The 25,358-nt window shown below is 32.9% G+C and overlaps 1 protein-coding gene across 5 annotated transcripts in view; it reads right to left on the bottom strand.

The window, feature by feature from the left end:
- The window catches only part of waslb (WASP like actin nucleation promoting factor b), a 75,581-nt gene that overhangs the window by 17,935 nt on the left and 32,288 nt on the right, over positions 1 to 25,358 (bottom strand). For 3 of the 5 annotated variants that reach the window (XM_073945809.1, XM_021474971.3, XM_073945807.1), the window contains 4 exons: positions 22,607 to 22,691; positions 5,258 to 5,392; positions 3,326 to 3,412; positions 2,432 to 2,528 (listed from right to left, as the gene is read on the bottom strand). In XM_073945809.1, the coding sequence (XP_073801910.1) occupies positions 2,432 to 2,528; positions 3,326 to 3,412; positions 5,258 to 5,392; positions 22,607 to 22,630 (343 nt within the window). In that variant the 5' untranslated portion in view covers positions 22,631 to 22,691. 5 annotated transcript variants of the gene reach the window in all.

Below are 25,358 nucleotides of genomic sequence, written 5' to 3'. Positions count from 1 at the left end.
TCGGTCACTTGAGTGCCAAAATTTAACCCACAGGCTAGCAAAATGAGCACTGCAGCATGACGCGCTTGAGTATTCCAGGTGAAAACATCCTAACTTTTCAGAATGCCGCACCGCGAGTCACGTGACAAGAACCGACTGATTAGCTTCATATTTTGTATGGAATATAATTGCATGAATGAATATGACTCTGCCTCGTTTTCGAACTGTGCAGTGCTGTAGCTGCTTAATTTGGCCAACTATGCTACTTTATTTCAATGCCGGTGATTATGGTGGTACTTGGAGAGACGATTTGTTTCTGAGGTGGTACTTGGTGAAAATAGTTTGTGAACCACTGATTTAAAGCATTAGTGTCTTTGATTTACAGATAGCGGGAAAATCTGGAAGTTTTCTGCAATTGCATGTATTTAAAGTGAAAAATAGTCATGTTTTAGAAAACTTTTTATGTAAACGATGAGAAAACAAACATTTAATATTCAAGAAATGTCAAGTACATATTCAGTTATAGAAAATAATTAAGAGACTATTTACATTCTCGGTTCTCTCTTAATTTATGGGCATTTATTATTATTATTATCATTATTATTATTACTATATTCATTTGTTAAGTTCTGCACATAACTAATGACATCTTTTTGACATTTCAAATAAAAACTTTTGTCATTTAGTGCATTTGTTTTGCATTAAAAAACTAAAAATATGCCACATTATTCATTTTCAGGACAACACTACTAATGATTTAAACTTCAGACGAGTTAAGAAATCTTTTTTTTTTTTTTTTAATGATTCTGGATTTTTACATAAAAACAAAGAAAAAAATATTCTCAGCAAATATAATTTTATGAAAAAAAATAAATAAAAAAATAAAAAAATAAATAAAAAGTATTATATACAAAATAATATGTACATAAATTCTATATCTAAATAATATTTCATAATGATTTATAATAATAATAAATATTAATTTTTTTAAATTTGGCACAATTGTTTTGCTTTAAAGAATATTTTACTCACAACAACAAAACAACATTCAAGTGTTCTCACAATTTTTAATCAGTTTCTACGAAATAACTGAAATCACTCAGTGATATGGGGCTGTGATGTGCTCAAAACCTGCCTGGAACTTCAGTAGCTGTGTGTTTATCAGAAAATAACTGCACATCTCAGCTAATCAGAATCGAGCATACAACAGCGCTGTATGCTAACGGTCTACTGAAGAATTAAAGTCATCTTGGATGAGCTGAGGGAAATGAAATGAACAGCACATTGTCAAGTTTTAGCAGAACACAGAGACACCATAGGAAAAAATACCATAGTACTAGATAATAAATACTGTCCTTTTTAACTAGTATAGTCAATTTCTTGAATGAATCTGCTGTGGTGATTGTGTAGTTGCTATGTTAATCATTGCTTTGGCAGTTATATAAACTATATTTTGTATAAACTGTAATATTAACTATATTTTCTACAACCATAGGACGTAATATACAACAATACACCACAGTTTACTGTAGTAAAAACTACAGTACACTACAGTATTCAGTAGAGTTTGCTATAATAATTAATACTACAGTATGATGTATTAGTATTTTAATTCATTTTCTTGTCGAATTGTCCCTTTATCAATCCAGGGACGTCACAGCGGAATGAACCGCCAACTTATCCAGCACATTTTTACGCAGCGGATGCCCTTCCAGCCGCAACCCATCTCTGGGAAACATCCACACACACACACACACACACACACACACACACACACACACATACACTACGGACAATTTAGCCTACCCAATTCACCTGTACCGCATGTCTTTGGACTGTGGGGGAAACCGGAGCATCCGGAGGAAACCCACACGAGCGCAGGGAGAACATGCAAACTCCACACAGAAACGCCAACTGAGCCGAGGTTCGAACCAGCGACCCTGTGACCTTCTTGCTGTGAGGCGACAGCACTACCTACTGCGTCGCCCTAGTATTTTATTCATTGTTGTAAATATTAGTAAATACAGTATACTGTATAAAACACTTTATAAAGTAAAAAAAACACTGTAGTATAGATAGGATACGTTCAGATATAAATACAACATAAGTTATTGAATATTAATAATAATATTATAAACAAACTACCCAATACTGTAGTTTTAGTTATTGTTGTAAATGATATAATATACAGTATACTGTATAAAACACTTTATAAAGTCCAAAACACTATAGTATAAATATGATATGGTCAGGTACGAATACAAAAAAAGTTATTGAATATTAATCATAATAATAATCGTATAAACAAACTACCTAATACTGTAGTTTTAGTTATTGCAAATACTACATTATGTACTGTATAATACACTTTACTGTAGTACGGTTTCAAAACACTATAGTATTTTTTCATATGGGTCTTGACGGGACAGAAGATTGAGGCTGGAGTGTTTACCGGTTCTCCTGGATTTTCTTCCCACAAGTTCACCGATTGCAGACCTGAAGCGCTTTGCTTCTTCCTCATTGGCGAAGTTGAGTCCAATCTGGCAATTCTGAGAAGAAAAAAAAAAATTGACTGTAAAACAACACACATTAAAAGTCCTGTAAAGTGCTTTGAAAGGATCATTTTTATTGATTCATTCATTCATTTTCTTGTCGGCTTGGTCCCTTTATTAATCCGGGGTCGCCACAGCGGAATGAACCGCCGACTTATCACGTTTTTTACGCAGCGGATGCCCTTCCAGCCGCAACCCATCTCTGGGAAAGGATAATTTTTAGTCAATGTTTAATGTTATCTCAACTGAAACAAAGCAAGGGCGGGTCAGACTAGAGTAGCTCCACCCCCATTTTAAGCTCAAGCTCAAGTGCATCAAATAAAAAGCAAATGAGAAGTCAGACACTAGAGAGCATTTGATTGGTCAGAAGATGTGAGGAGAAACTAAAATATGAGATGACTTGGAATAAATAATGATCCATTTCCAAACTGCAAGCTCTGGATGTTTATATCAGGTATACATCTTCTAAGTACAAATTTTTGTCAGATCTGTTTTGTAGAATACTAGCAAACACTAATATACTAAAATAAGCTTAATCATTACATTTTTTTCAGAAGTCAGGACTTTTAAAGATGCTTAATATAAACCGGACATCAATCAAAACTCATTCAAGTCAAATTTGCACTGATGAACACACTCTTCAGGATAATATGAGCAGAAACATGTATGAATGTGTTTGAGAATGTGTCCTGAGGAGAAGTATAAGCATGCAGGGTCAATGTTTGAGAAATAACATACAAACACATGGACACACATAAGCACAGGGCATGCAGGCACAAGAGCAGAGTACTCACGTCTCCAGAAAATGTGATAAAGTATGGCCTGGAGCAGTTTATTGAAAAGTTGTTGTACATCTCTTGTTCGAATAAGGTTTTTCCATCCTGTCAAAGGAGAATACAAATGTTAATAGATTGTTTTTGTGTTTGTTTTCTTCTAAAAAGTACATGAGGGACACATGAAGAGGCAATCACCATTGTACGCTGTGTGTTTCTGATTTACTGTATATTCTGTGCATGTGTACGAACTTAAAGCTGTTGTGGTGAATTGTAGGGCTGCACGGTGTTGGAAAAATCTGACAAATCTGGAAAAATATTTTGTTTTTATGCAATATATATTGTGATAAGAATATAATTTCACCTGATGAATAAAATGGCTCCATTTGGAAAGATTTCAATCATTTAGATTGAAATTGGTTGAGATGATCAAGTCTTTTTCTATGCAGTGTGTTTGCATAAATTATAATAAATTACATATCTATCTATCTATCTATCTATCTATCTATCTATCTATCTATCTATCTATCTATCTATCTATCTATCTATCTATCTATCTATCTATCTATCTATCTATCTATCTATCTATCTATCTATCTATCTATCTATCTATCTATCTATCCATTTATGGTATTCTGGTGAGTCTAACAGTATTTCGATACAGAAAATGACCAATCAAACATAAAATAACATGTTCATCATTGTATAAACGATTTTAAAAAACTAATATTTAATAATATCTTTGTGTTTTAATCTTTGATATATAATTTAATCATACAATGTGACTATTGCGGATACACATATTGTTTTATCGATGTTCAATAGATATATTGTGCAGCCCTAGTGAATTGCATGAAACATGCAAGCTTTGCAATACACTGTATCACAAAAGACAAAACGTAAATAAAATAAATAACTATTATATGATAAATACGTGAAAAAAAGCACAAACAAAATCAATAAGAATAAAAATAAAATACAAAAAACAGAATATAACTAAAGTATTGCTTTCAAGTGACTATGTTGACAAGTAGAATATTTTTAGTTATATATTTATTATTATTATTTTTTTTGCCAAAAATTACAAATTGTTATTTGTTCACAATTAAAAAAAAATTATAAAATTAAATTTTAGAAATCCTACATGAAGATGTATATAAAATGTAATAATATACAACAAAAACATTTTGTTGTAGTAATATCTGAATGTACAAAAAGAACAGTTGCTGCTTTAAAAACAACTAAAGCATTTTAAAATCGTGTATTCTTATAAAATGTGGGCATGTAAAAACTAAAATAAATAAATAAATAGCAATTCTGTGCGTGCTCATTTTTTGTGATTTATAGCCATGTAGTGACTTGCATGAAACTTGTTTTTATGCAATAGACATTGCATCACAAAAAACAAAATATAAACAAAATTAAATAACTAATATATATGATATGAAATGTAAAAAAAAAAAGTATATTTTTCATGATATGAAAAAAATATATATATATGAAAAATATACAGTATAAAACAATTATAGCAAGATTTTCAAACAACCAATGTTGTCATTCAGTTAGACATTTGAACATTTAACAATGAACATTTTGTGGTATTAATCTGTATATTCAGAAAGAACAGAGTTGTTGCTTCAAAAAAAATACAAATAAATAAAATAAACAGAATAATACGTAAATATATCAAAACAATTATTATAAATCCAAATAACAATATTGTGATTAGGTATTTATTGTTGTGGGAAAGTCGGAAAACAAACAAAAAAAAAAAAAACACACAAACAACATCTAGGAAGACATAATAAATATTAATTGGCTCCAAATAAAAAGGACAGAGGTATGAAACACAATTAAACAAACAAAGTAAATATTGTTAAGCTCCAAATAAAAAGGGCAGAAAACAAAAACAAAGAAACAAACTACAAAACACATCTGCATCTGCTGACTCACTTTCATATCAATCACCCTGATGTAGTAAGATCTCTGAGTGTTGTCTTTGACCAGACAGGCTACGCCACAGCACTTCTTCACCCAGGAAGAGTTTCTGTCGGCTGCGTAGACCTGAACCACTGCTGAAGATAAACTCTGTGGACACACACAGACACAAAAAAACACGAGAGTTAGAGTCAAAATAAAACAGAGTTAGGCCAATGCATGTTTTTCAGAATGATAAAAATCTGAAAGAACACACTGGTGGAAGTCCCAAAACCCTAAATGGATCTGCTTGATTAATGGATATCAATTAAACGTCATCGGAAATCACAACATTAAGATTTAGCCATAGCCATTTTTGACCTGAGACTTCAATGAGGAAAGATCTGGGGAAACTCGGTTTGATTTGGCACTCAATTAATATTTGGCACTTGCAAAACTTCAGTATACAACTTATTTATACATTACAATTCTTAGTTCAGATTTCAGAATTCTGACTGAGTATATATGTTCACCTTAGCATAGAGAGTTTATTCCTCAAGTTAACAATCGTTTAAACATTAAAAAAAAAAAAAAAAAAAAGGTCTGGATGGACATGGGTGATTTTTTTGTCATGTCACCTTTGAGCAAAAGCAAAAGATACACCAGTCAAAACTACAGCATGGCATCCAAATAAATCACTGAATTTACAAACCAAGCGTCTGACCTGAGATGAACAAGCTGCGAAAAACCAGAACAAGAGTCTGTCAAACCACCAAAAAGAAGAGCTAAATCCTATGCTTGTGAAGATAATCTTGCTCTTCATGACACTTTTTTGTTTGTTTTTTTAAAAGGTAAGATATGCAGGTGTAGAGAGTAAAATAAATAACTAATTTCACATATTTACCCCATTAATGATTACATTAAGAACAGCAGACATTTTTACTTTTCAAAAAACAATTAAATCCCATATTTAAATATGCAAATGAGAACATTTTATAAACAAATTTGCCTTCATTTCTAAATCAAAAATCATAACATTGGATGAAGTAAAAAAAAATTGCAGAGGAGATATTGGAGATCTCTTTTTATCACTTCATAATTCGAAAAAAATGCTGCAAAGAGCTAGAAAAAAAGAAGTTTTTTCTTAGCATAATAAAAATACTGTATATACTTACTCCCAGGATGACTTATATCGAAATTGATATTTAGCCACACCATATTGGTGTTTTGTAACATCTAGTTTTTAAGAGGTGGGTTGTTAGACCAATCAACCCCCAACCTGGAGGACCAGGACATCCAAACATACACTACAGACAAATTAGCTTACCCAATTCACCTATAGCACATGTATTTGGACTGTGTGGGAAACCGGAGAACCCGGAGGAAACACACACGAACACCGGGAGAACATGCAAACTCCACACAGAAATGCCAACTGGTCCAGCTGAGACTCAAACCTGCGACCTTCTTGCTGTGAGGTGACAGCCCTACCCACTATGCCACCAAAATACTGTATATAATCCTACTATATTAGCATACAAACATACTGCTCTGGAAAAGCCTTCAGAATATAGAAATTAATAAAACTGAAAAGTTTCATGGAGATTTATGGCTCGGCGGCTCAAAACCACTTAAAGAAAAAAATCTTTTAACATATGTATTGTTAATTAAATCTACAGATACAAAGTTATGAAGTAAAATTTAAAGGGGACCCAATTTACAAGTGAAGTTTCAGCTCAAAATACAACACGAATAATGGGTTATTACCCTTTGAAACTGCCCTTTCAGGCTTTGATCCTAATTGTGGAGTTTGGTGACTGTCGCTTTAAATTCAAATGAGCTTGGGTTCTTTTTAAGAGGGCGGCGCTTTAAATGCTAATGCGTCAGCATAGTGGCAGATCCAAAACAAGACTAACGTCCTATGCTAATGAGGGAGAGATTGTCACTAATGGGCGGGGCTTTCCCCCTCTGATGACGTGTACAATGGGAGAATGTCAAACAAAGTGTTTCTGCAGACTGTTTATATCAAGTGCGAGTATAAACAATTTAATTAATTTTACCATCATGAGCTGGTTATATTTACGGCCTCCTACCACACAACTGTGTTTAAACCCTTTTTAAAAGCGATTTTTGCCTAATAGGTCCCCTTTAAGAAATGCTTATTCTTGTTGTTGACCTAATATTGGACAAGGCCTGAAAACCCTTAAAACTGAGAGGTTACTGAAATGAACATTGTCCCGCCTTAAGTGAAAAGCTGTGAAATATATGAAGACGTTCTTTCCAAGCAGCCACTTTAGGGAATTAATAATCATCATCCATTCTCAGGATGCCAAAAATGGATGGATTACATCAGTGAAGAGTGGAGCAGTACATCCAGACGGCCCTGCCAGGATCCTGTCAGGAATGAAGCTGTGCCACACGACTGAACAACCCGCCGAACCACAGGCCTGCTGGACAGTCAAACAGTCCATCAACAAGCAGATTAAAGCAGGAGGATGATTTAAAGCAAGACTTCTCCACTCTCATTGGCTGAATGAAGCATCCGGTCATCACTCAAGGGCGTCTGAAGCAGCAGCAGACGCTCAAGACAAATGCGTGACGTTATCTTAGGGTTTATCTCTGGCACATCATCATTAGTAGGAACGTCTACTGAAAGAAATGCGGTGATGTAATATTGGTGAACTCATGCATGCGTTGTGATGACATCACCGATGAGGATCAAAGGACAGAGATGGCATTTGTTGAGAATGCCGCTATTATGCACAGGCATTTTTAAGAAGAAATGAATGTACGCATTCATGAAGGACGCATTCAGTTGATCAAAAGTGACAGGGTAGGCATTCAAGATGTAGAGATTTCACTTTCTAACAAATTGAGTTCTTAAGATTTTATTTACCAAAAGAAATTTGAAAAACATGACAATATGGAAGAAATGAAGCAGTTTTGAACATGTTTATTATGGTATTAAATCAACGTCTTTGTAATCAATACTTGTTCTATGCATATATGTGTGTACATTCAAGTTATATCATACTATATTAAGTTATATTATATTGATTATATAATCTGTGCATGTGTGTGTGTTTGTGTGTGTCTAAAATTAAAGAGAAAATAAAATAAAGCAATCAAAATGTAACTAATAATAACATACAAATGAAATATTATTAAAATAAACTAAAACAATTCAAATAAGCTATTGCATTTTAACAATGTAATTATAACAAATACAAATCTATAAACAATTATATTTATAGATGATATACTCATTTAATTTCTAATATAAATTTTATATATATATATATATATATATATATATATATATATATATATATATATATATATATATATATATATATATATATATATATATAACAAAATAAGTTCAATTTAACAAACTAAAAATATAATATATTTATATAAAAGAATATGGACATATAGAAGAATCATATATTCACGCGTATCACTTACAGTATGTAAATTTGGGTTGTTGCTAGATCGAATTCGTTTGCGGCCGGAGGTTAACAAGAATTATTTCTATCATTTATGAAATTTACCATTTATTGTATTTTATTAACGTGTACCCCCCTCAACCATCACAGTAATGTAAAAGCAGTAATTGTACCGAGTATTATTTAAGTAATCTATTAAATTACCCAATAAACTTTATTTTTTTAATGGCTACTCGCACCCCAACCCTAAACCCAACTGTCACAGTATTGTCAAAATATTAATTATTGTTATACAGTGTCATAAAAAATGCTACTATATCAATTTGCATATTGCACTTCCTGCCGCATATCAGATCTAGACTTTACAGTAAATTAGGATATTGGAAAAAAAATGATATTGCGAAAAAAAACTGATATTGCGATATTTTATGTAACTGCGATAAATATTGCGATATGAATACACCTAATTCCAGATAATTTGCACTATTTGACAGTTTTCTGGAGAGTCTAAGAGTGTTCAGGTACAGAAACTGACTAAATACAATGCAAAAAAAAAATGCTTTTCGTACTTTACTTTGTCTCGTTTTTTTATTGTCAACTTCAGAAGGAATAAGTAAAAATTAAGAGTTTATTCTTAAAACAAGTCAAATGATTTGCCAGTGGGCTACGTAAAATCATTTCGCTTTGAGATGTAGATGTTTGGACTAGAAACAAGACAAAAAAATACCAAGAAAAACTCTCTTTTTATTTCTTTTTTTGGGGGGTTAATCTTGTGTGTCCAATACGACATCTGGTCAAAATCCCTTCAAACAAAGTATCTGTTTATATGTCATCTAGTAGTGTATTAAATTATATTTAATCTAATAATTTATCAAAGTATATTTAATCTAGTAATGTTCAACTTAAAATTTTTTTGTTAAAATTCAGCCCGTATAAACGTTTGAAACATTTCAGCCCTGTTTGAAACCATTTACCTTAAAAAAAAAAAAAGTAAATCAAATAAAATATTTTTTTTTCTGTGTACTCAAACATGTCTTTTAAAAAAATGTGAGATTTCAGCAATCTTCACAGTTCAGAAAAACAAAACTGATAGAAACTTGGCCGGCAGGAACTACCTGAGAGGACTGGTTCTCCAACAACCCCCCCCACATTCACATGCAAAAGAAGAACCACACACAAACACAGCCAGAAACTCAGAAAATCAGCAGCCCACATCCTCAGAGCGGGCTGATCCAGCAGTCCTGGCCTAAAACTAAAGTCTTCCCTGCTTCCAATGCAGCTCCAGAGCACTGCTCCCTTTACTAGCGAAATCGCAGCATGAATACTAACAAGCAAAAAGAAGTTCACAGCTCACGGTTCTGCGATTCAGAGCAAATCAGCCGAATCCTCAAAGGAGAAAAGTGGACAACACACCCATTTCAATCATGCCACAGCACGCAGGTCCAATATGAACAGGCTTGCAAAATATAACTCCATAAATAAATGTCAAAAGGTGCGATTATAAGCCCTTGGGATGCATTGATATTACAAATGCACTGTCAACGTCATTATCAGCACATCGCAATACTTTTTTCTACAACATGCATTGTGATATTGAGGATAATTTTAAGGGATTAAATGAATAGGTCCGTTAAAAAATAAATAAATCATAATCATAATACATTGGGAGGATTTCCTATGCATCTGCATAGATTATAAAACACCAATCACAAACATTGATAAATACAGCAGAGATGTTGAGTTGCGATTATGATGACCAGGAGGCACGTTTCAAAACGGGATTTGTGGAGACATTGAAAAGTCTAACCCTAATAAAGTGAGACATTTTCATTTGGATGCGTTTTGAGTTGGAGTTATCATTTATAAGGAGCACAGTTGATCGCACTGGTACACACTTTCCTATCATTTCAGACAGTACTGAAGAAATTTACTCCTAAAACTCATAGACCTTCTCATATTCCGACTTCTTAGTGAGGGCGTTACATTTAATAATGCCATTAAAAAAAACATTTCAGTAATTTTCAAACATTTTGTTAGTTTTAAACAGTCATGTTTAAAGATCTTCAATAAAATTTGTTGAATTCAATACTGGTAATATTAAATTGCGCTTTCTGAAATATTGAAAGTGTTATTTCTCGGTTAACAAGATTTCTCAGTTAAATTTCTCAGTTTTTGACAATTGAGTACAATTGTTGAAGCAAAAACATGAACAAATTTGATCTCAAATTTAATTAAACACTTTTAAGTACCGATGTTTGTTTTTAAATACTTTCCAGGCCTCGAATCTAAAATCTAATCCTTGAATTTAGTCTGAAATTAAAGTACCTTCTAGAAGCATATGAACCCTACAATTTTTTTTTTAATTAATAAAAATGGCTTTTCTCTAGGGGAATGTTACACTGCTATCTCAATAGAAACATCTCTGTTACTCAAGAGCAATAATGCATATTAACCCATTATTGTGCAGCCCTGAAGTGAAAAATCAATGACTTGTTTTAGAAAAACAGTGGCAGTTCTAAATCCTCTGGGTCTGGTGGTTCTAGTTCCACATATATAAAACACCTGCGTGCTCTCAAGTCAAAAGCAGAAGTTTTCATTTTCATGATCCACACAACACGGGTTTATTCTTGCAGGAACAGAACAGGTAATGCAGTGGAATGAGGAAACAGAAGTTTACGCCTACAGATGAATAAGTGAGCAAGCAGATGATTCTATGCGTCTGGACAAAATATTACTCAAATCAAAGGCCTAACGCAAGGAGGATCATTCGAGTTTCAACATGATATGACACAACAGACTGACGGAAATCTGATTACAGTGATGGTTAAACAACTTGAGTTTATGACTGCATTCAGCAGCATGATTATGATGACATATAATCTGTTTATCTGGGTCAAAAATGAAACGCCTATCATGCATTTTTACCATGATCTATATGAGACAGAGCCGCACTAAACGTCATTCAGCGGAAAGACAGACAAATGCATGTTTAGAATCACTTGATGACATTTGAATTGTCATTTTAAATCTTAATATTTTGCCACTAAACTTAAATTTTAGTATGATCACTCATTATTTGATCATTTTAGGTCAAAATTATTTTATTTTTGCATAAATATATTTATTAGACTGAAGGACAGAACATTATTTCAACCATATTTCAACATTTAACTCTGACAAAAGTTATTTGAATTACTAAAGATGATAGGGCCTACTTTATTTGCATATTTTAAGATTTGGGAATTTAAATTGATGTGAACACCTTAATACATATAGATAATGAATTAATTTAATGCATGTGTTTATTTTAACATATTCTGCAAGTAAATATGGCTAAAATGGGTTAATTTGGAAACATACTAACGTTATAGAGTAAACATGCGGTGAAATTTGAGTTTTAAACATATCCATTAAATAAAGTGCATGATACAAGTCTTACAAACAAAATTAACGAATCAGTCCCTGTGGGATTTTGCAGGAACTTTTTATTTTTTTTTTTATGTTTGCAGCCTAAAATGAATTATCTCATGGCTTTTCTCAAAATCTTTGGCATTTATGGTATTTAACATATGGTATGGGAAGTATTTGCCTCAATTCCAGTGTACTGCTGTGAAAATACACAAAAATCTTGTATACAATTGTTCATTTTTTGAACCATTAGACTTATAAAACCCTTAAGTGACTGGTTAACTAATGAACTAATAAAGCCAAATCTTAAAATTGCTCCTCCCAACCTTGAATATGTTGTTAAATTCTTAACAGTGTAACCAACATGCCAATTTCCTCTTAGAAGAAACACTTATGAAAGCCAGGTTTACCATTATTACACAAGCTGGTCTCTATAGGTGAAAGTCTCAAATCTGAACCCCGGTCTGCTTTATGTTGTGAATCTGAAACAGTCACTCTCAAAGGAGGAAGACGAGTTTTATGAGGTGCAGTCAGGTGACTGGCTCGGTCTGTCATAAACACAGGCCATTAAATCAAGCACTTACAGGAACATAATAAAAAGCCTGTGCCAGTATAATGATTAAGAAAAACAGAGTGCACAAACCACCATAACAATCTTTCAATCAGATGAACCACCAATGCAGTTTATCCGAACTTTATTTACCAACTCAGACTGGAGAGTATGAGTTTATTCTGTATATTAGACGTGGATATGTATATGGGAGTTTGTTTTAAATGATTTAATCAGAAGTATTAAGGTAAGGTTGGTTTTAGGCATGGTATAAGATTCTGACGATGATAACCTTGGGTAATATCATGGTTTCACGGTATTGTTATTACTGCTCTGAAATGTATTCTTTTTAAATGTCTGGGTAAAAAACATTTTCCCCCATTTGAAAACTATACATTATATATTTTTGAAAGATTTTAAATATTTTGGAGCTGTCATGTCAATAATAAAAATTAATCATTGACTTCTGCTTTCTTCATTAGTTTCAAAAACACAGATTTCTTTACAATTTAAAAGGGCAACTTTAGATATCTTTTCTGCTGGAGATACGGTTGTCCTAAAAGCAAAGCAAAAAAAAAAAGGAAATAAAAAATGTTACACATACCTTAGAAACCGTATTACAGAAAATTTTGTCGGTTTTAAAACCGCGGTATAGCTTGAAGACAGTTATCGTCCCATGCCTAGTTGGTTTTATATTTGCTTATTCGTTCATTTTTTGTGTGACATGCTCCCTATATTGTTTACAATGCTATATATATTGAATATTCGGTCTGAAATAGCATGCAAGTATGACTTCAAAACAACATTTTGTTCTGTTCTCTACCTTTGTTGTTAAAGGTTTTGTACCTTTTCTGTACATTTTTGTATTCTTGTTGAACGCTTTAATAAATAAATAAATAAATAAAATAAAAAGAAAGGATACAGCTGAAAAAAAATAAAAAAGGGATACACAAAAAAAAAAAGACTTCAAAACAACATTAGCTCTATTTAATTGATTGAAGTTGTACGTTAACAGCCAATGGCTGTTAATTTGATTTCCCTATTTACAATCTGCAAACAATACTTTTCTGAAATTAAATTATAAAGGAGAAACTCTGAATGTGCGAATATAAAACCAACTTTACCTGAATATCAGCACTAGGCCCATGAGCTCACCTGAAACTTTAAACATTCCGGATACAGAAAGGCTAATGCGTGTTGACACTGCACCAAAACATTCTGTCAGACAGATACGCATGTTAAACTCTGCATCTCATTCCTGAAAGTGTGTGTGTTCCGTTCCAATGGAACCCTAAGTGATACATTGTATACGTGTTCCGTTCTAATGGAATCTTAAGTGATACATCGTATCGAGTTGGCAACATCAGACAACATGACTGAACATTTACCTGGCTAAGAAATCAAGCAAACGCTTGGGAACTTACGCTGCATTTCTTGCCCAAATGGTTGAAGAGCACTTCGTTTTCCTGATGGGTGAGAAGAATAGAGCCAACATTGAGCGCAGGCCTCCTGTTTGAAGGTGGACCGCTCATTTTTGACAATCCGATGGTGCGAACTTGTGATCAGGAAGTGTTAAATAGAAAATATGCGTTCATTGATCTCTGATCACCGCAGCTTGTATCCCAATCCGCTCATATCCAGACCCGTGAGCCTCGGCCGAGGAGGGTTAAGAGAGATCCTGGGTCTCGGAAATAAAAGGCGATCCTCGTCTGCTTATCCGATGTCGTCTTGAGACTCTAAACTTTCATCTGAACTCCTGTGCACCGAGCTTGAGATCCAACATGGCAGTGCCACCGTTGCGCATGACAGAAGAGACGTTTACAAATCCTACTACGGCGAACGCTCAGTGCTTGAATATTAATGACGCACCGTGGCGTCGGATTAACTAGCTGTATCTGATTGGGTGAGGGGCGGGATTTGTGTCATTCGGCGAATCAGAGAGTTCAGGGCAGTGGCTTGTGGAAATTGGATAAAAAACGCGACTAGACGCTCCAGGGAGGGTTACCAGGCAACATAAAAAAGTCAGCCTTCGCTATAGTAAGATACAGATCGTATTTAGTCTACATATAATACTAAAAGTCTTACATTAAGCATATAATTTTGTTATTAGACATAATATCCGCAGTTAATGCATTTATCACAATAATTAAAAAGAGTGACGCAGAGTCATGACGTGAGTGTTTTTAATGAATATTAAAACGAATGTGTGTGCTATAATAATAATAATAATAATAATAATAATAATAATAATAATAATAATACAACTAAAGGAAGAGGAAATAATCCACAACAACAATGCCAAGTGGATGTAAGGGTAATTAGAGGAGGAATGTGACCTGCGAGGTCACTTTACACATAAAGTCCAGGACAACAAAGTTGAACAATTAAAATAACAATTGGTGCTGAGCAAAAATAGCTGCTTGAACTTTATTTGCTCCTTGATGCTTTGTGGTGTGCCTATTAATATAATCATCAGATTCAATATGTCCTAGTATGACAAAAGGAGGATATGTTCTCTGATTTGGGCTTCAATAAACAGTTCCGAAGGGTTGTTGCTAGAGCGGATACGTTTGCAGCCGGAAGTAAACGCAAATTATTTCTATTATTTATTAAATTTCTCATTTGTTGTATTTTAATAACGTCTACCCCCACCACAACCCTAAACCCAACCGTCACAGTAATGTAAAAACTGTAGTTGTACCAAGTTTTAGTTATGTTATCTATTAAATTACCCAATAAAATGTTTTTTTTTAACGCCTACCCCCACCCCAACCCTAAACCCAACCCTCACAGTACTGTAAAAATATTAATTATTGTTAAACAGTGTCATTAAAAAAATGCTGCTTTATTAATGTGCATATCGCACTTCCGGCCGGCCGCATATCCGATCTAGACTTTACCGTTCCGAAGGCATTTGAGCTGCCATATTGAAAGGGATTATAGTGTGGACTTCTGTAAAGCGTCAATGTTGATCATGTAAAACATGCAAATTGATGTATTTATTTCATGGAAGAACCAGTCTGTTCTTTTGCGCTTGGTAAAATCTTGACTTCAGATGAAGAGCGAGTTCAATAACGTGTGTTGATTGCTTCATTCTTGTGTACGTTTTGCTATGTGGTGAAAATATTTGCTGCTGACAACACTCAGGAGAATTTCCAGTCCCGGCATGAAGCTTTAGTCACTCCTAAACATGATTGAGCCGTGAGGTAAATACACAAAAACCTGAAAAACCAGTTAGATGTGTGTGAGAGAGAATCCGGTCAGTATTACACACAGCTGAATATGCTAGAAGTGTGAAAGAACAAAATATCTGCTAATGGACAGTCATGAATGTGTGTTTTGTCAGGAACTGTCCACAGCTCATGATGCATTCATACCTTCAGCTTAGTCTCTATTTCAGAGGTCGACTCAGCGAAATGAACCACCAACTATTCTGGCATATGTATTACGCAGGGGATGCTCTTCCAGCCGCAACACAGTACTGGAAAACAACCATGCACACTCATTCACACACACACTCATACACTATGCACAATTTAGTTGATTCAATTCACCTATAGTGCATATGTGTGGACTGTGGGGGAAACCGGAGCACTTAGAAACTCACGCCAACACGGGGAGAACATGCAAACTCCACACAGAAATGCCAAATGATTCAGCTCATTTGAACTAGCTCATGATTCGTAGGTGTTTATTTACACTTTTGAATTGCCTCATGGGATTCGATCTCTGCTCTGACAACATGATTACACTGAAAATTTTACTTTTATTCACCTTTTTATTAGTTTGAAATGGTTTATTGTCTGGGATGGGACAAATTATAGTATAAACCTGGTCAGGAGGATCAAGTGCTTTATTTTTAAAGGACTTTTTGATAGTAAAAAAAAAGCAAAGGAATTTAGCTGCTTTTTAAAAGCAATCTTATATTTCCCCATCACATCTATGTTATTTTAAACACTGAAAATGTATATATAAAAAAAAACGTGTCATTCACTTTTTGCTGCTTATATTTTTTTAAACATTTTTTACTAAGGAATAAGCATCTAGCACTGTATGTTAATGGTTTTAAAAATATAATTATAATTAACAACATGAATGTTAACCACAATAATAATGATAAATAATAATAATAATAATAATAATAATAATAATAATAATAATAATAATTTAATGAATTTCTTGGCTGGAAGGGCATCAGCAGTGTGATGACATATGCTGGATAAGTTGCAGTTGGCGGTTTATTCTGCTGTGGTCACCCCTGATTAATAAAGAGACTAAGCTAGAAAGAAAATGAATGAATGAATAATGGATTTCTTCAACTTCTTTTTCATCTTGTTGCTTTTATTTTGTGTTTTTTGTTTTGTTTTTGTTTTTCCAAGTAGGCCTTAGGTACACTGTAAAAAAAAAATCCTGGTTGCCTTAACATTGTAAGCTGAATCAAATGAACTATGAGTTCATTGAATTAATTCACTTAATATGTTAAACTGACTTAAAACTGCTTGCATAACTCATAAATTAAGTTAGAACATGATTAACTTAGTATAGCGTATGAGCGTGAATGAGCGTGTATGGGTGTTTCCCTGTACTGGAAGGGCATCCGCTGTGTATGCTGGAATAGTTGATGGTTAATTTCGCTGTGGTGACCCCTGATAAATAATGCACCTACTGTAGCCGCAGAAAAATTAATGAATGACACAATTTGAGATTATTCATACCCCTGCCAAATTCTGACCTTAAGTTACTTTCATTTCACCAGCAATTTTAGGGGGAGCAGAAATGACACAGGCTACTCCTAAAAGATGATAAGACGATGTAAAAGAGGCATTATCGTGGGAAAAGAAATATGTATCCGCTTTCATTTACATTTAAAATAACTTGAAGTCAAAATTTGCCAGGGGTATGAATAGTTTCGGGCTGGACTGTACATTTAAAATACTCAGGCATTTATTTTTACTTGTTTTTGCATAGACAAGTGTATAATGGTATGTACATTGAATGTTAATTACTTTTGTGTGGTCACATAGCCAATTACTAATTGTTATGTTTGGCATTATTTTAATTATATAAGGTTTGAGCATGGGTGCAGGGTTATTTGTGTAAGGAATTAATTTTTAGCCAATAAATCTTGTCATTATTATTATTATCTTGCTTTATTTCTACACTTCTACACAATTATTCCTGGCAGCATATGTTTTTAGTTCATTGTAACTTATTAAAGCCAATATAGTGCATGTCTTTGGACTGTGAGGGAAACCAGAGCACCCGGAGGAAACCCACACCAACACTGGTAGAACATGCAAACTCCACACAGAAATGCCAACTGGTCCAGCTGGGACTCGAACCAGAGACTTTCTTGCTGTTAGGCGACACTGCTAGCCACTGAGCCACCATGCCACCCCCAAATGAATTATATCTACTACCAATAAGTAATGCTTAAAGGACAGTCAACCCACTGGCCGTAAGCCACTGACACTCATTACACAAAGACTGATAAGAACTTCTTATCTGAAATCATGAGAGTTGCAGGAATCCACAGCACTTATAACCTTTCACACATCCAGGCCTCCTTCTGCTCTGCTATTTTTGCTTCTTTGAGTTCTGCACGTTTGCTATTCAAGGACTGATTCAGGACAAGCATAATATTTGCTCTATAATGTTCTGCTGACGCTCTTGGCCAGAGGAGGCTGAATGTGCTCATCTGAATTACAGCAGTATTGGATTATGCAGCAAGTATGCTTATGAAGACCAGCTGTTCCTTAAACACACTCTCTACTGTCCAGCACACACACATCAAACACACATTCATACAGTTTGCAGCAGTGTGTATTACATCAGAATCAAACTTGCAGCAAAACACACCTTCTGCTCAAGTTCAGTTTTTATTAAGGCTATGAACAAACATCTTTCCAGTAATGTTAACAGAACCTTTGCTTAAAGCTTTTGGGTCTTTAATAAAGTACTCACAATATTAGCAAACACACACAGCCACAAACACAGACCAGACAAGGACCACGATGTTTGACAACTGTTCTCATATGTTGTATTATATGTTGAGACACTAAAAAAACCTAATACCTAGATATTCACCGCCTCAGTGCATGCTGAAGGTCCATGCAAAACATGTTTAATAGAAACATCTTGCATTTGTTAAAGGCACAGTTCCCCCAAAACTGAATATTCAGTCTTAATTGTCTTTAATTATTCATCCAAATAACCAAATAAAACCCTAAATCAATTAAAACCTGTTTAAGTTTCTTTTTCTTCAGGAGAAATCCTGAAGAAATTTGAAAGCCTGTAAGCATTCAAGTCCATAGTATGTGTTTTTTTTTACTATGGAAGTCAATGGTTACAGATGTTTGGCTTTTTTCAAAACATCTTCTTTAGTGTTAAACAGAATAAAGAAGCTGATAAAGGTTTGGAAGCACTTTAGGATGAAAATAATGAATAAAAATTTGGCTGAACGGACTCTTTTCACATTTCCGGGTTTCTCAGTGTGGAAACATAGAGTGCAGTGAATGGGAGAAAATAACAAATCATTTGTTTACAATCTTGTTTGCTAAAATATGAAAAGACTCGATGATGTTATCAAGTCTATAAAGGAAAAAAAAAATCTGTGACACTGATAACGGCAGCCAGAAGAGAGAACAACATTAAATGTACTGTCCTGCCCCAATACACTCTGCATTTCAAACACTTTGCACAAGCGGTAGTTTGCTCTTGTAATTTGATGCAAAGATGACATAATACATAAATAAATATAAATGTTCATAAATAAAAACAATGAAAATATTAAAAACTGATGACTGATAAACACGTCTTGTGAAATAAATCCAATCCAATAGGTCTCACACACTATGAAAACAACATAAGGGTGTCAAGCATTATATTTCAGAAGCTCCAGTTTAAAGCAGGGTGTGGCAAGTGATTTTAACACCAGTGTAAATACTGATGTCACATCCTCAAAACCAGCAAAGTGTGGCAGGAATGTCTGTCAGCTCAGGTTTATTAGCGTCAGCGCTGCTTAAATATTGACCTAAAGAAGTCAGCACTACACACGCTTATTTGACCTTGATCCTCACACACCAGACTGTAATTCTCCTTTTGTCCTCCTGGTGGCACTCAACAACATGCTATTTTCTAACGGGAAGCGTGTATGGCAAGCTGTTGTATCATTTATCAATAAAAATATTTATTTTGTCTTGATCCTACACTGTAAAATATTAGTTTTTGAATGTATTTTAGTTTACAGGGTGCTTTCTGTTTATTTAAGGTTGTGAATTGCATTATGGGAGTTTTATCTCTGCTCTGTCGACTTTTGATGTTGAAAATTGAATTCTGCAGATTAACAAAGTGACTTTTATTGACATTTTAATAGTTTGAGCCAAGATACTGTTGAATAAATAATATAGAGAGAATTAAATCTGTAAAATAATCTACAGGCAGTTTATTACAAGGGATTTGTATTGTAGTTTACAACATAAAACAGACAATATATCACTTCACATGATTAAAAATGCCAATAAAAGTCACTTTTCAACATTAAAGCTTTTGGAGGAAAGATCAAGATCTCATAATGCTATTTAAAAGCTTAATTAAATAATAAAAACACGAATCACAAAATACACAAAACTAAATAAGGACATATGTTTAATATATTTAAATAATAACTATTAATATAATTACAATTTACACTAGTGTAATAGATGCAATGCATACTAATCAAAAGTTGCTTGATATCTCACTGACAAATCCTCATAGAAGTCAATGGCAAAAGTGTGAAATTGTAACATTTTTACAAGTCAGGTCTGACACAAATGCTAGTCTCTATTTATTATGTATCTAACAATAAAAACAACATTGTAAATATTATATGATATATCAGTCCTGACAGCATATGTTTTAGATCATTGTAACTTATTAAACTAAGTTATTCATGTTCTAACTTAATTTGATAAGTTACTTGAGCTGTTTTAAGTCAGTTGAACTTAATATAAGTTCAATGGACTCATAAGGTTAATTTGATTCAACTTGAAAATTTAAGGCAACCAGGATTGTTTTACAGTGAAGTATCTAACTGATACAGTAGGTTAAAGTACTCTAACACTTACAAGTAACTAAACAACCATTACTAGCTAATGAAAGACTCTTAATGGAAAAGATATTAGTATAAATAAGTTCTAGTAAAATAAAAATAAAAAGATTCTAATATATATATATATTTATCAATTTCAATTTGAAGGCAATTAAAAACATATTAATAACCATACAAGAGAATTGACTTAACCTGAGAAAAATTATATTTTAAATAAGGAATTGTGCATCTGAAATCGTCATACATACATGTTAAAACTGCTTGCCATATACTACACAAACCCTAATCCACCCTAATCCCTCTGAGGTGTGGCGCCCTCTTATGGTAAATATGAAATGAAATCACTTTCTCCATGTGTGTATTTATTTCCTCATTTAAACTAGTATAAATTTATGCAAAAAATAAAAAAGATAAAAATTTGTGAAGCTAAAAACTAAATTAGATTTAATTAGTTCAAAGACAAACAGAATAGGTTTTCCTTAATCAAAAGCAAGCAACAGAACAAACGGCTGTTCAGTAATGTTTCCTCACCTATTTTTTGCAGTTTTAGTGACTAATATCTAATAACACTAATATTTTTTTAAAATGTTAAATCTTTGTAATATAATAAAATAAAATAAAATAAAATTGAATTAAATTAAATTAAATTAAATTAAATTAAATTAAATTAAATTAAATATAATATAATATAATATAATATAATATAATATAATATAATATAATATAATATAATATAATATAATATAACATAATGGATGACCTTCGTGCTAGGGGAGGTCACAATAAATATTGACTTTAAAAAAATTATATATTAAAATATTTTTTTATATACTTAAATTGTTTAGGGTCAGTAAGATTTTATTTTATTGTTAATAAAAATAAATGTATATTTAAAAAAACAGTTTGGTCATAATGTTTAGTTTGCCCCTATCAAATTTAATATAAATAGATACAAACAAACTGACAAACACTTTACCTCATAAATATTGGCATTGCCATCTGGTAATTTAATATGTGATAGCTAAAATGCAACACACTATATAATATATCCTCCCCTTAGTGTGATATTACCACAAATGAAGAAAGAGGTATATTTATTGGACAATTATATTTCAAATACTAACAAAATTGCTATGAAATGTGCTCAGCTGATAAAGATGAGGTCACAATTATTATTATTTTGTGAATTTATTTTTCCTTATATATATTATATATTATATTTCCCAAATGATGTTTATCAGAGCAAGGAATTTTTCACAGTAATTCCTAAAATGTTTTATTTCGGCTAGAATAAAAGCAGTTTTCATTTTTTAAAAGCCATTTTAGGGTCAACATTATTAGCTCTATTAAGTCATATATGTTTTGATTGTCCTCAGAACAAACCACTGTTATACAATGACTTGTCTAATTACTTGCCTAATTAACCTAGTTGAGCTATGTCACTTTAAGCTGAATACTAGTATCTTGAAAAATGTCCAGTCAAATATTATGTCCTGTCATCATGGCAAAGATAAAATAAATCAGTAAATAGAATTGAGTTATTAAAACTATTATGTTTAGAAATGTGTAAAAAAAAAAAAAAATCCTCTCCTTTAAACAGAAATTGGGGGGAAATAAACAGGGGGTTAATAATTCTGACCTCAACTGTGGGTCAATAATGCTGTACAAAAGTTTGTCTGCTTAAAGGATGCTTAAAGCCTAAACCCTAAAATGTTCAATGTTCATATGATGTGTCCGTCAGTAAGTCTGATCACTGACATTATATGAGCTCCATGGGGTGAAGAAGCTGATACACGTCCAGGTCTGAAGTTACAGAGCCATTATTCTGTGTGCATGAGTGCGGATTTGGTTTCAGCATGTAAAATCACACTGCTGTTTGTCTTTACCTGTGCTCGTCTTCGGGTCTTCATCTGGTTGAGACCGCTGGGGACCGTTCTGTGAGGGCACTGTGCTGACTACGATGACAAAGCACTGAAACATAATAATCAGACAACAACTGCACACTCGGAAAGCCTATTGTAAAAGAAATTCCCAGAATTTCACAATTCAGTAAATTACATGAGTATTACTTTACACCATTGGTCTCAAACTGGATTCCTGGATTCCCGCAGCTCTGCACAGTTTTGTTCCAACCTCAATCAAGCACAGCTGATCCAACTATTCACAGTGTTCAGGAGTCTTCTCGAACACCTCGATTTGTTGGATCAGGGGTGTTTGATTAGGGTTGACACAAAACTGTGCAGAGCTGCGGGAATCCAGGAATCCAGTTTGAGACCTATGCTTTACAGGATTTAACTGTGAAATTCACAGTAATATGTTGTATTCAGAATTTGATTGTGAAATTAAGGCATGCAGCATGATTAATTACTGTAAAAAGAGCTATATCTTCTGCACACTGAAATACTGTTAGACTGACTGTGGTGTTTGTGCAAGACCCAGATATAATCAATAGGGAAGATCTCATTTGTTTTGTTTAGTTTTTCACTTATAGTGGTAAAGAGAAACGTACGTTATTGTAATTAACAGGAAATTATATTGTTATGCCAATTGCTATTTTCTTTTTTCCCCAGGTTTTGCAGGTTGCAATGTCTCAAATTTCGGTTGCCGATCTTAAGCCAATTGTAATAGAGTGTTTGGGCTCAATTTAGAATTTCCCCAACCAGCATATAGAGCCCAGGGGACCAGAGTAAGTGCTCCGATTTGGCCTTCTCTGTTCGTCAATTGTCATTTTCAATCAGAACTTTTGGGTATTTACAGTATACTGGGTTTCAGTTTTCCAGTGTGCTTATGTTTTAAATGGCACCTTCTGGTTGTTCAAAAGCTTTATGGAGTTTCAGATGAAAAAAAAAGAAGTTATTTTGAAGAAAGCTGAAAACCTGTAAACATTGACTTACATATAGGGAAAAACTAATGAAAATTAAGGGTTACAGGTTTTCAGCATTCTTCAAAATATCTTCTTTTGTGCTTAACAGACGAAAGAATCTCATAAAGGTTTGGAACCACTTGAGAGAGAGAAAATACTCTGTCAAATAAAATTTTTGGATGATTTATCTTTTTAACTATAATTAGGTTAACAAGGAAAGGTTAATTAGATGCCATTAGACAACAGAGGTTTGTTCTGTAACCTTAGCTGTTTCTATATTTAATATAAATATAATAAAAATAATATGTAAATATTATATCAAATAAATAAATATTTAATATATTTAAATATTTAATATTAAAATAAATATTAAATATTAGGCTCAAAAAAGTTTTTTTTTTTTTGCTGCTTGGACAAACTACTTATTTAAAATGAGTTGAATCAACACAATTCTTGGCAACCGAATTGCTTTATGTTCAATGCACTTCACTTAAGTTAACTTAATTGATTTGTCTTGGGACAACATGAAGGAATCGTGTGCAACCCATCATTTTTTAAAGTGTAAATGAACTTTCTCTGGGAGAATAATAGGAAATACACTGAAAAAAAATATTCAGAAATGATTCCTTTGATTTACTCATTTTTTTTACATTAGGTGGCTGTAAACAATTTATTGGGCTGATTTTTTAACAAACAAATTAAGTAGAATTTTTATTTATTTAATTTGTTTCAATTTAACACAAATACATAGTTTGCAACAGTTTTGCAGACATCATGTTTTCCAGTATACTGTGAAAATAGAAAAATCTCTACTAAACATGACTCAGGAAATAATTCTTATTTTTACAGTAGGGGGAATCATTTTGTCTTTAATTGTACATTATCCAATCTTGTTTCAGTTCTCTTCCTCTTCCTGAGGCTGTTTCATCTCAACAGAAATATCAGCCGCTAGACTGCCGCTGTTAAACTCCAGTGTGTGAGAACAGAGACTCTCAGAAAAGGAGAATAGAGAAGCTCACACTCGCTGACCTGGAAGAACTGAGCAGTGTCCTGCTGATCTGAACTGTGAACAACAATCTCTCATCAACACTGGCGTATGTTGGGAGACCTTTTCTCAAATACACTGTACAATATTTTATAATATCTGTTTTTAAATCTAAGTTGAAAAGTTACCTTTTTATTTGGCATTTTATTAATGTGAATAGTTTGTTTTAGCTACAATTTTATTTCTTTTTTTTTTGTGATTTGTATTGTGCAGCACATTGGTCAACCTTTGGTTGTTTAATACTGCTATAGAAATTAAAACTGACATTGACATTAATTATATTATTGATACAGTGAAGCCTACATCATATGGCTTAATATGTCCCATATTAAAAACTACAGCCATTAATAAAGCCTCATATGTATCTATGTTCAGGACAATGGGTGATTCTAACAAAAATATCTCCTGTTTTGTTCTTATATTAAGTCTATTTTAGGATCGTTACTTTTTAAATACTCATAGTTATTATTATTTGCATGCAAGATAGCCACATTGGGCTTTTTTATATAATCTGATTGGTAATTGCTTCATATAGAACAAAATTTTCAATTCCAAGTCAGTTATAGGTGCAATGTATGCTTTAACATTTTAATATTACTGTATACTATAAAAATAATAATAATAAATTTAATAATAATAATATAATTATTTAATAATAATAATAATAATAATAGTAATAATAAATTTAATAATAATAATAATAATAATAATATTAAAAATAACCATACAA

This window comes from Danio rerio, chromosome 4 (assembly GCF_049306965.1).
Source record: "Danio rerio strain Tuebingen ecotype United States chromosome 4, GRCz12tu, whole genome shotgun sequence".
NCBI lineage: Eukaryota > Metazoa > Chordata > Actinopteri > Cypriniformes > Danionidae > Danio > Danio rerio.
Note: the sequence above shows the minus strand (reverse complement) of the source record. Positions and strands in the feature narration are given on the sequence as shown.